The sequence below is a fragment of the Dipodomys merriami genome, unplaced genomic scaffold (assembly GCF_024711535.1).
Source record: "Dipodomys merriami isolate MVZ:Mamm:240054 unplaced genomic scaffold, mDipMer1.0.p SCAF_29, whole genome shotgun sequence".
Lineage (NCBI taxonomy): Eukaryota > Metazoa > Chordata > Mammalia > Rodentia > Heteromyidae > Dipodomys > Dipodomys merriami.
In genome coordinates, this window is record NW_027204381.1 from 2,203,281 (window position 1) to 2,216,589 (window position 13,309).

Here is a 13,309-nt window from a genome sequence, read left to right on the forward strand (position 1 = left end):
GCTTCGTCACAGCTGGTAGTGAGTAGTAAGAGCATCTGTACACTGTGTCAGAACCTCCTGCTTCTGCCATGGGAACCTCCTCGCAACAAGGAGGGTCGATAGCCTTGCATTCCTGGAGCAAGAGCTCTGGACAGCCCAGGCTGTACCCCCATTCACTTCAGCCGTGAACCTGCACAAGTATTTCATGTAAAGGAGAAGCCAACCTTTGTGGTTTTAGGGCATTAAGATTTGCAGGTTTGATTGTTACTATAGCACATTTTAGTCTACCCTAGAAAAATGCCATTTTCTTCTTTGTGTTGGGTGTGATAAATAATTGTAAGGATTCCACCTCCCAATATTACATCATTGTTTATTACTGTCTTTTCCTTGCTCTATTGACAGTAGTTATTTTTCTTACATGATTTTTTATTTAAGTAGTTGTACAGAAGGGTTTCAATTCAGTGTAGCAATTCATGACTACAGTGCATCTTGATCACTAAACTGACCTCAATTGGGAAACCCAATGTTTTGAAATGGTTCCATGATCATGTCTAGATTTTAAGTAAATTTGTGACATGTACATTGTGAACCTACTTAGCCCTTCATTTTTAGCACATTCGTACGTCAGTTGGTGGTTACTTATTAATTTCTATTCTTCACCCTCCTACAGAGAATGTGCAACATTTTTTAAATGAATTCTCATGATGCAAATGAGGGAAATGCTCATGGAGAAGAAAGTAATAGATTTTTGTTGTAAATAGGATGGAAGCAATGAAGAGGATGGGGGTGATGATGATGACAATGGTGGTAGAAATTCTAAAAACCTGTTCTCTGGGATCATGTCCATTTAGAGTGGCCACAAGCCAGTATGGTTTCTGCTGGTAATGTACTCCCAACAGCTCTGGTATCTGAAAATCTCCAAGTACACAGTTTAGCAGCGCTCTAGATTTTAAAGTTCTATAGAAATGAAAGGACTGGATAATGTGAGGGCCACTGAAGGATAAGATGGCATCAGTAGGAGAAAGCTCCATGGACACATTTTAGACATTAGTCATTTACTCCGTGTCTTCCTAAGTGAGAATTGTCAAACCTTCACCAACTGACATTCCATTGTCTTTCTATTGTTACTATGCCATATATTTCCATGTTCTGGCATCAGAAAACAGGTTGTAAAGTGAAAATGGCAGTGTCATTATAGATCTGAGTGTCTTTAATCATTTCTTATGCCTAGTTATTAATCATCAGGTGATGAGATTCTGATAATCAAAGATCAGTTTGGCCATTACAGTCTCCTGAGCTTTCAAGGTGTTCTCATAATGTTTCTAAGTTAGTGCTCAAAGAATTTAAGGCAGTCCATTTCTTTCGTACTATTAATGTTAGAATGCGTTCACGTGAAATTGAATTACCGCTGCTGAATCTTAATAGAATACTTTGCAACTCTTGATATGTTCATGAGAAAATACCTTTCAGTCACTGAGGCATCTCTTCCTATTTAGTTTTACATGACACAAACATCTTGAAATGAATAGTAAAAACTAGCCCAAACAGTAAAAAAGTAAAAATCAGAAATGAAAAATATCAGTGAGAATGAACGATAATTGTTCACCTGGTTAACATGTTTGATTCTTATTACTTTGATAGGTATTTATTAAATAAGCATATTTTAGATCAAGAATATATAGAATACATAGTCCAAGAATATATAGTTGATGGGCTGGGAAGGTGGCTCAGTGGTAGAGTGCTTGCCTTGTATGCCTGAGGCTCTGGGTTCGATTCCTCAGTACCACATAAGCAAAAAGAAAAAAAAGCCGGAAATGGCTCTGTGGCTCAAGTGGTGGAGCGCTAGCCTTGAGCTGAAGAGCTGAGGGACAGTGCCCAGGTCCAGAGTTCAGGCCTCACGACCGAACCAAAAAAAAAAAAAAAGAATATATAGTTGAAGCGCCGGGCACCAGTAGCTCACACCTGTAATCCTAGCTACTCAGGAGGCTGAGATCTGAAGTTTATGGTTCAAAACCAGCCTGGGCAGGAAACTCCATGAGACTCTGGTCTCCAATAAACCACTAGAAAACCAGAAATGGTGCTGTGGCTCAAGCGGTAGAGTGCTCGCCTTGAGCTGAAGAGTGCAGGGACAGCACCCAGGCCCAGAGTTCAAGCCCCACAACAGACAAAAAAATATATATATAGATATATCTCACAGGTAGTGATAGATATCGCTTATTCATGGATGCAGGTGAATTTTGATTATAGCCTATGATAAAATTCCTTCCCAGTTAGCTATAAGTGGTAAATATAAAATAGAGACGAAATCAGTTCTTTACTAAGAACTAATGAAAGGACTATTGAGGACTATACAGACTTGGAATCTGGTATTTAATATAACATTTATCACGTGTTTAATATTAGAACTAGTGAGGATTTTACCTCCATATCTACAGTAGATCCTTAGAGAACTTTCTTCTGAAAATAAGTTAGGTCAAACTTTTATGATTTGGTTATTTGGGGTGAGGGGTGTTTAATCTTGGATATTTAAAATATATAAAAATAGTAATTACCAATTGGTACGAATATTGACAATGAAATTCAGTCTGATCCAGGGAAGAACAGTGGCTGTGAACTATTTAGTTGCATGGTGATGGTTATGGATAGGTTTGTGCAATACAATTTCTCACCTTCCAAATGCATCTAATACTTTTCTTCCAGTGAGAGTATGAATAACATATTTGGAATGTGTGGCACATTTAATGGCGTGGGGTATGAATAAAGGAATTTTAGGTATTATAATTCCTAAGTAAGCCCAGATCTGACAAGAAGTTGCAGATGCATGTGACCATGTAGAGCATTTGAGAAGTAGAACAGCTGGGGTTGGAAATGCCTTCCAGGGAAGAACTATAGAAAGTCTGAAGAAGATGCGAAGGTGGCTCTTATAAAGGTCATTATTTGGAAGTTGTCTTGGCAAAATACAAATATCTTTTCATGGGGATACAATTATTTTTATTCCAGTTGTTCCTAATTTCAGTGATCATCCAATGTCAGTACTGGATCATGGCTCTGCTGGGATTACACTCAGTAATCTCATTGCTGAATTTATCCATGTTTTCCTGAAGTGTTTCAGCAATATTCCTGATTGCAGATAATGAATCATTTTTTCTTTTTTCTTTTCCTGACTCATTATCCTAAGTTTGCCTTTGGTCTGTCTGATTGCTGCAGGTGGAGACCATAGGTGATGCGTACTGTGTCGCCGCAGGACTCCACAGGAAAAGCCTGTGCCACGCCAAGCCCATTGCTCTGATGGCCTTGAAGATGATGGAGCTGTCGGAAGAGGTGCTCACTCCTGATGGAAGACCTATTCAGGTAAGCCAGCAATCTGTGAGCCGTCAGTGTACCTTTCTTGGTATTACTGTAATTCCTAAGTCTAGATGAGTCAGGTGCTTACGAATGAACAGAGAACAACCAGGGACAACTCAGAAACCTAGGAAAACAAAGAATGGGATGTGGTCCAACACAGAACAGGTATGCAGAAGGCAGCTTCCTGTACTGAATGTCTAGGTCTAGGTGTTGCCTATGAAGCTTGGGACCTGAGTTCTAAGATAATTTCCTGTGGCAGAACTTGCAGCTCAGAGACACGTAGGAAACTTTGATAACCGTGGACACATCTGGTGTGCAGTGCTCCCTTTGGTACCTGTGAGCCTCTGCATTGTGGGGCTCCAAACATACATTCACTGGGGGACACAGAGGAATGCACAAAAGCAATTGTTTTCCTGTTACTGTGAAGAGACTCGGGTTGGTCATCTGACACTGTAGTGCTACAGGATCCTGGAATAGGTAAGTCAAAGGAATTCATCTCGAACGGCATCTAAGTGAGAGTGCAGCTGAGGCTGCAGTATATTAGAGGAAAATATTTGATAAATTAGAAAAGTGACTTTTTGATCAGTGGGAAAAGGGTAGACGTTTCAGGAAATGGTCTGCAAGACAACTGTCTTTCCATGTGGAAAATAAATTGGAAGCGCTTCTCTACTTGAATCAATCAATAAATCAGTCCTAGCTGGGTTTCATGGTGAAAAGCCACGCAATGGGGAAAAATAGATACTATAGTCAATGAATTTACTGATGGTAAATTAATGTGTGCATGCATATGTTTAGGTATAATTAATGTAAATTAATGTGTGCATGCATATGTTTATGTGTAATTAGTAAATTTCTATAATCAGTGCATCTGTATGTAGGGTAGGGAAGGTGATTTTTGTGGACTAAGCCCCAAATTTGCAGATCTCAAAGTGTACATTTTATCACGTTAAAGTGAAAACTTTTCTGTTTGTAAAAGAACACCTAAGGCAGTCAGCAACCCCAAACCAACAGGTTGTTTCCAGAACATACCACCAAAGTTATCTTTGCTTCATTAGTCTTCTCAGTAATCTCATCACTGCAAGAGATTAACATTGTGACATAGTGTTTCTGTCTACTGATAGTAGTTTGGCATATGTCTCAGTGTCTATCAATGCCATCGTTGAAGAACACCAGGGATTTTCTTTTTCCTTAAAGATTGCTGGTTAACTGCTATGAGTTGCCTAAGGGGGTTAAGTGTTTTATTTCCACTCAAACATACTACGTCCTCTCTCCCTTATTCTCTCCTCTCCCCTTCCTAAAACAATCTCAGTAGACCTCAGCATTCTCTTTTCATACAGTCCTCTACAGGACTTTGGCCATACTCACTCTCATTCTCGGTCTCCACTGGCCTTCCCTGCATGCCACTGGGTACCCCCCTTCCAAATGGAGCCTGTTATACTTTCCTGGCATTCATTTTTTCCCCGAGTATATTAATTGTACAAAGATGGTTCACCATGGGATTTTACAGGCGACATGTGTAATACTTCAGGCAGATGGAGGTCTGTTGCTCTCTTATACTGTCTCCCACTTGCACACCTCCTCTCGGTGAGATTCCTTCTACACAGACACAGTGAGTTCCAGTTTTACTTGTTCTCGGTAATTCTCTTTCCTCTTTCACTCCCTTTTGGAAAAGTCCAGTAGTTTCTTCACTGCTGCTTTCGCCAGTGAGGTTCTTAGCACACACAAGATTATCACAGTGGTAATTTTCATGATAGCCTCAACTGTAGATAAGCCACGATACACAATAGAATATGATATGTATTTTGTTTCTTTTCAATGTTTTATTATCTTTAGGTAGTTGTACAAAGGAGTCGCTGTTAAACAAAGCAGTTTGTGAATACAACGCATCTTGATCGATGCCACCCCTTTAACATTCTCTGCCACCCCTTCTCTCATTCTTTTTAATTTTGTAGCCTATATGTTGATTCTTTGCATTTCTCCCCTTTCTCTTCTTCATTTGTTCATCTCTTTCCCCTTGGCCCCACCCCGACCCCTTTTGACTACCTGCTTTCTTATTGATGAACTTTGACTCTGCCTTTTTTGAGGAATTAATTTGAATCCTCCCTTGAGTCTACCATATTTCCATTAATATATTTGTATATGATTGTAAACCACCCAATGTATGTACTTTCCTCAGTATACCGTGCAGCTACAAAACCCCACCTCAGCTACTGATATTATGTGGATTGCAGGTCAAAAACATGGATTCATCATTGAAGAATTCTGTAGTTTGATTCTATTTACTTAAAGTTCGAAAGGACAAAATTGGTTATAAAATGCCATTTGGAGATGTATAAAGGGAGGCAAATCCAGCATAACATAGATCATTTTCCCCCTTTTATTCATGTGTCTCTAACATGTTCATATTTCACAATCTCAAAAAGCAGAGATTTTTGACTACTTTTCCAGTGATGAAAATAGCAAAAGATGGAGCATCAAAAAGAAAAATTTAGATTAAGTTCCCTCAGGGCATAATTACTGAAGTATTGAAGTATAGGATTGGCAGTTCACTCACCACCAGAAAAACAAAATCTACAGAAACGCTGTCTCATGTCTACTGTGGACTGTAGCCGGTCGAATGATATCACTTCTGAAATCATATAGCTTACCCTTGGAAAGCCTTTTTGTTTGGGATTGTTTTCTTTATTTTGGATTTTAACCTGCTAGGAGTTAAAATATTTAAAATTGATGGCAGTATGGTCAAACAAACTTAAATGACCAGAACCAGAAAATCATGTTTTTCTGTGTTGGCTCATCAATATTTTCATTTGTGAAATGGAACATGAGCTCTATCTCATGAATCAGATCGTCTTATTAAATCAGAAGAGGAAATGTCCGCACAGAGTTAATCAGATTGCAGAAAGAGAATTCAAAATAATAAAACCACCTTAATAATTTTAGCTTCATTACTAATTTATAGTATTTGCATGGCTTGGGATTCTGTTTTGGCATATTGATTGATTTCGAAATGCCCTCTAGCTTGGCGCCATGGGAACATTTCTAAACCTACAGAGAATCTTCCATCACGAAATGCGTGGGCATTGTAATAAGTTCATTATGTGGCCAGTTGATTTTCTTACCTCAAATTAGATAAATTTTATGCTGTTCAATATGTAAGCTACTTTAGTTGCAATAATAGTACCCAAAATCCTTGAAATCAAACTTTCAGGTTTTGACAGACAGATTATTTTGTCTGGCTTTTATTGACCTCTGGGAACCGGGAGCCACATGAGGCCATTTTAATTGATTGGCAGTGATTTTTTAATGTCTTCAACTCATCAATTGTAAAACTGATGTTTTTAAATTCATGCTTTTACATTTTAATAGTAACCAAGGAATGTAGCATCTCAGTCTATAAACACAGAAGCAAATTATTTGTCAATAGATTCTCTAATTACTCTCAGAATAGTTCTAGACAGTATCCAGAAAGCATTCATAAATGTAGCTATGCAATAAATTAAGAAAAATTAGTTCACAGTGGTTTGAATTGGGGCTGCTTTGAAAAATGTAATAATTTTTTCCACATTTGAGGCATTTTCTTCTGGATGAAAATATGGAAATTCTGCTATTACAGCTATACATTTTTATTTTCCCCTAGAGGGAGAAATAGTCAAAAGAGTAAAATTGGATTTCTATTCTTCCTTTCATGAGCTAGCTGTATTGTGATTTCACTAGAAAATGGTATGACTTTGTGCTTTTTAATCTTATAAAGCTAATCTTGCTAAGAGTTTCACTGAAGTTTTTAGTGCTTAGAATTGAACTTATACTAATCTTTAACCACTCTTTGATCATAACAAATATTTCTTATTGTTTGTGCTTTATTCTTTGACAAAATGTCGATGAGGAAAAGGAAACTGCTTGAAGATTCACTAGAAAATATGATTAAGGGTATGTTAGAAAAGCAAGTGACATTTTCTCCATTTAAGGCTTTTGAAGAATAATGAGTGTATCTAAAACTCTGTTTTAATTCTGGGCTTCAGGGTTTTTTTTTTAGTGTTTTCATAAAATGTCATTGTATACACATAGAAATGCCAAATTCCTTCAGCAATTCAAGGAATAGTACATTTTATATAATGAGGCAATTATAAGGAGAATGTAAAGTAGAATTCAAACACAGTGCATAATCATGTAATACTAATGTGTTTAACCATCTCAATTGCAAATCAGGGAAATGTTAGGATTTTTTTTGTTCTAACTGCCTAGCTTACAAACAGGAATATTAATGTACAATTTACATGGATTTGTAACACATTAAAATGTTCCTTAAACCTCAACTGCTTCTAATGAGCTTATAGGATTTTTTGAGATTATGAAATGATTATTATTCTCCCAATTAATTTTTTAATTGTTGTTGCTATTTGAAAAAGGAATCTAATGCTAGTTCAAAATTTGAAGGGATTTTCCCTTGGCAAATATTGCGGTACTTAATTAACCCCATGGGATTACAGTTTCAGATTGTAGTTAGAAAAGCTAATTATTTGATAAGTTAATTTTTTATGACTCTTTGGTTATTATTTGTTGGTAAAATTCTAATTGGTACCTTAGTATTTTAAGTTTTTCTATTTTTTATTGTTGCATGTAATTTTATAGAGGGATTTCTTAGTAATATTTTCATGTATGTGTATGACACATTTTGATCAAACATCCCCCCCCATTGCTCTTTATTTTCCCCTAACTCCCCTCTGTTGAACAATATTAGAGGGTTTCCTTATGCTATGTCCACCTTGAAATGTGCATACTTATGTGAGATGCTCTGTATCTAAATCCTACATCTAAGGAGAAAAACTTAAGGGGACAAGAAGTACATAAGTGGTACACGAACACACTATCAAGATATAAAGCCACATTAAATGTCTCATGTTTATACATCAGACACATTTTCATTTGCTTTTAATCTCCTAGAGAATGCGCTGCATCTTATTGCAGATTTTGTAAATGACTATTCCACTGTGGTAATAACATACAGAAATGATGTATAATATTAGTCATGAATATTGTAGTTGAATGTGTTTTTTTTTAACAAATCTGTTTTGTATAGTGAGTTTATTTGGCACTAGAAATGTGTATATATCTATTTTAACATGATTATACATAAAATATTTGCTCACTGAGAGTTTAACAGGAGCTTAGCTATGATACATCATTTCAGTCACTTGTATCCTTTAAATTCATAGACGTTTATTCTATGCAGTCTACAGATTGTTCGAATTCTCTAGTCTTCCATTCATATAAAAATCATTTGTTAAATTCACTCACTTCCTATTTAATGCCAGTTATAGAAGCCTACAGTTTCATGCCATTTTATTTTTATTTATATCCTTGAAGATACGATCCACAGCAATTTTAGACTCTTTGATAAAAAGTTAATTCTCTACAACCCTGTGGTCCATTACATTATCTATTTCTTTGCTTGATTTTTAACCATGTTACCTATCCCTGTATGTCTAATTCCTATTTTTATCTCGGTGCTAGACATTGTGTATAAAATATTATAAGAAATAATTTAGATTTCAGAGAAATGCTATGTGTGTTATGGGCAGAAAGGGCTCTCAAAAGACATTCTATTTTAGATTTATCCCTGGTTTTTTTGTTTGTTTGTTTTTTGTTGGTGTGGGGCTAAAACTTGGGGCCTCGGCACTATCCATGAGCCTCTTTGTGCTCAAGGCTAGCCGTCTACCACTTTGAGCCGCAGCACCCTTTCAGTTTGGAAATCAAAGTCTCACGAGGACTTTTCTGCTTGGTCTGGCTTCCATCAGCGATCCTCAGATCTCAGTCTCCTGAGTAGCTAGGATTACAGGTGTGAACCACTGAAGCCTGGCTTATCCCTGGGTTTTTATGTTACCTTTATACCTATGGTAATACTTTTTGGGGTGTTGTCTCTAAGGAGGATTTACTAAGGTCTTCCCTTGGTGTTTTTTGGATTTCACTGTTCACCTTGCTCTTTCAGTGTTATCTAAAGTGCCGCTCTTTCTGGTTATTTCTGTAGTAGGATCCCCAAATATGTACTGCTCATCCATTCCCAAGCTCAGTGTATGCCGAATCTTGGTGCCATAAGTTTTCATTCCTTGTTAGAAGACTTTCTGTTGTTAGACATGGAAGTTCAAAGTGATGTATATTTTTTTGTAAGAGATTAATTACTAACAATTCACTCGCACATTTATGTCCATATTCAACCTAAGTCACAGATGAAGCTGTCTTTAAGTAGAAAGAACAGAAGCATCTATTTGTGAGTAAGTTGTCTAGTGTGGAATAAATGACATCTGTTGAAACATAGAGCCGCATGCAGACCGGCCACTGTTTGAAATGCTTTCATGTTATACGTTATTGAAGTCTTTCTTACAGTAACGCTACAGGAATTATTACAGGGGAAGTATTGTTACCATTTCCACTTTGAAAAGGAAGAAAACACTTGTTAAGCATCCCTGTACTCTGCAGACATTGAATGAACGCATGTTAAAATGATTGTCAATTTTCTGTTGCCTTTACTATTTTATTAAGTTAGACTTTGCATAGTTTTAGTCTTTAAGAAAGTTAAATTCATTTTAGATGTTCCTTTTAAGAAAATGAGAGGTCTTCCACCCAAATGATCAATGTTGTGTGTGTGCATGTGTGTGTGCTGCTCTTGGGCTTGAACTCAAGGCTTGGACACTGTCCCTGAGCTTTTTTTAGCTCAAGGCTAATATTCTACCACTTGAGCCACAGCTCCACTTCTGGCTTTTTGATTGTTGATTGGAGATGAGAATCGCACAGACTTTCCTGCTAGGTCAGGCTCCAAATTGCTATCCTCACATCCCAGCTTTCTTAGTAGCTACGATTACAGGTGTGAGCCACTGGTACCCAGTTTCAAAATAATTATTTTTTTAAAGATTAGATTCAATTACCTGAGGAAAACAAGTGAACTTTGTCCTATCATTATTGTGAAAATTGCAATCATTAGGCAGGTGAGGTCTGGAAGACTATAAATTGTGTTGCACAGTTATTTTTCTCTATTTCCCACTGCTTGTCATTTGTTGTAGATTGTGATACAAAAACTACATACTTAAAAGTATGGTATTCATGTTATTCCATAGGGTATTCTTTGAATATAATTATTATTTCATATTCTGCTTGCTATAGACATGGAGCAAAGTATTACTTTAGTTATAGAGTAACTTACCTGGCGTGAGGCTCCATGGCTGAGTTTATTAGACAGAACATTATCCCTTAAGATGTCAGCATAATGGTTCAATGCAGGGTGTGTGTCAATGTGACAGAATTCCACTGCTGGCTTATTTCAGCTTTTATCTTTAATAATGTGTAATTTGTGTTGCAGACTCTCAATCTTTTTCTTTTTCTCCCCTCCCCCCTTTTTGTTTGATGTGTGTGTTAGTCTTGGGGTTTGGACTCAGGACCTGAGTGCTGTTCCTGAGCTTCTTTTTCTCTACACTAGTGCTTTACCACTTGAGTGGCAGCTTAATTTCTAGCTTTTTTTTTTGTAGTTTATTGGAGATTAAGAGTCTCACAACTTTAATGCCCAGGCTAGCTTTGAACCATAATCCTCAGATCTCAGCCTCCTGCGTAGCTAGGATTACAGGCATGAGCCACTGGCACCTGGTTTCAATCATTTTTAATGTATGAAACAAATAGGGTGCTTTATCGAATGTACACATTTCTAACAATGCAGGCTTTGTTGAGTTTTACTATGGTATTTGTCAAGCAGATTCTAGGCAGTCCTTTTGTGAAGGTATTTATACATTTATCCTACAGGAAAAAAGTAATAGCCAACAGTTGGAAAGGAACAGAACCCAGAAAATGCATGGAGCTCCAGGTTGAGGTATATATAAAGTCCCCCAAATAAAATGGCTTGGCTTCATTTTGTGCAAGTCTTTTATCTTTCACTTCTTTTTAGTAGAGATCTCTCTCTCTCTCTCTCTCTCTCTCTCTCTCTCTCTCTCTCTCTCTCTCTCTCTCTCTCTCTCTCTCTCTCTCTCTCTCTCTCTCTCTCTCTCTCTCTCCCCTCTTCCCCCCCTCCCCCCAGTCATTGGGGCATGAACTCTAGTCTGGGCATGGTCCATGAGCTCTTCTTTGCTTAAGGCTAGCACTCTACCACTTAAGCCACTGTGCCACTTCTGGCTTTGTGTTGTGATTCATTGGAGAGAAGAGTCTTGGGGACTTGACTGCCCAGGCTAGCTTCGAACCACAATCGTCAGATCTCAGCCTCCTGAGTAGGTATGATTACAGGCATGAGCCACCAGCACTTGGTGAGATTTATATTCTTTAGTACAGAGGGACATGGTTTAAATCATTGATAAAATTACTCTATTAAATCCTACCATTGTGTTAGTAAATGCTTTTAAGGAAGCTATAGTCTATTGTATTTATTTAGCCTGTCTCCAGGGACTGTGTCTGCCAGCAGTTCTGCGACAGTGCTCTAAGATGAAGCTTAGAATTGTGAGTCATGGCATTCATTTTTAGTTGGTTTTCATGTGGCATGCTATTCTGCAGCCTCTGAGCATGTAGGCGGCTTCTGATTTTTTTTTTTATTTACCTGAGGTTATGTAAAGAATAAGACTCTCTATTGACCACTGCTTGTTCCTAACGGGATGGGATCTCACCAGCCTATTGTGGGAGGTTAGAATCACTTCCTTTAGAATATGGTCTCTGTCTTCAGCCTTATTGAGAAGAGATCTTTTATCTTTCACTGCCAGTTTAACCCAGTCTCTTTTAAGCCTATTATGCAATCTGCTAACATTAGTATCTTGAGCTTACAGTACAGAAAAAAAAATAAGGTTTAAGATAGTCATGTATTATGTGCACTTTTATCACCCTGTTGACTTAGATCTTAGTTTTATATTTGGTATTCGTTCTTGCAATCCCACATTTTGTCCAAAAGAAACGTTTAAAAAACTATTTTGAGGTAACTAAAATTTCAAAATATAAAATGATCCCTACAAACTCGCATATAGAAGATAATCAAAATCCCCTATCACTGACAGGTGCTGGCGGTGGCTCACGCCTGTCATCCTGTCTACTCAGGAGGCTGAGATCTGAGGATTGCAGTTCAAAGCCAGTCTGGGCAGGAAAGCCCTTGAGACACTTATCTCCAAATAACTACAAACAAGCTAGATGTAGAGCTGTAGCTCAAATGGAAGAGCACTAACCTTGAGCAAAAAAGCTCAGGGACAATGCTCAGGCCGAGTTCAAGCACCAGGACTGCCTTCCTCCCCCCAAAAAAATCCTAAATAATTTACCAGATTTACATTTCATATCTATCCTATGTCTTTATAAATATAAAACATGTACAAATATAAAGTATGGTCTTGAGATGTAGGTGCTTTGAAAAATGGAAGTTCACTCAATATGGTGACATCATGAGACAGTGGACCAAAGGTATGAATTCATCCTCAATATAAGGAAAAGACTTGGTTGGTGCTGCGTTTTTCATTGTTAGGAACTCACTTTGATTTTGTGTTTTCCTGCAGTTGGATTTTCATGCTTCTGATGGGCAACTCTCAAATCACCCGAGTTACAAATGTGTTACTAATAATTCAGTGTCACAAGTGCTTCTGAGATTTTGTTCTCCTTCCTGTTGCTGTCACTTCAGGCCTTGGGTAATTGTTTGGGTCATCGCTACATTGTTCTTATTGGAAATGTGGTCTCCTAGCAACTCCAGCCTTTTCCTAATGGCCGAAATGATGTCTGCATATCTGTATTGGTTCTTAATTGCTCCTGAAATTGTCACCTTGTGTGCACATGTTACCAGATTAAATTTACATATAGATTCAAATCTAAGAAATGATTCTGCATTTTTGTTTTTGCCAGTCCTGGGTCTTGAACTCAGGGCTTGGGCACTGTCCCTGAGCTTCTTTTGCTGGAGGTTAGCACTCTACGGCTTGAACCACAGCACTACTTCTAGCCTTTTCTGTTTATGTATTACTGAGGAATCAAACCCAGGGCTTCATGCATG

General features: G+C 37.6%; 1 protein-coding gene across 1 annotated transcript in view; it reads left to right on the forward strand.

Annotated features, from left to right (window-relative positions):
* Positions 1-13,309, forward strand: part of LOC138838819 (guanylate cyclase soluble subunit alpha-2-like) — a 204,258-nt gene that overhangs the window by 125,049 nt on the left and 65,900 nt on the right. Inside the window, exon 6 of the mRNA XM_070038178.1 lies at positions 3,187-3,330. Coding sequence (XP_069894279.1) covers positions 3,187-3,330 — 144 coding nt within the window. The remainder of the gene's footprint in view (positions 1-3,186; positions 3,331-13,309) is intronic.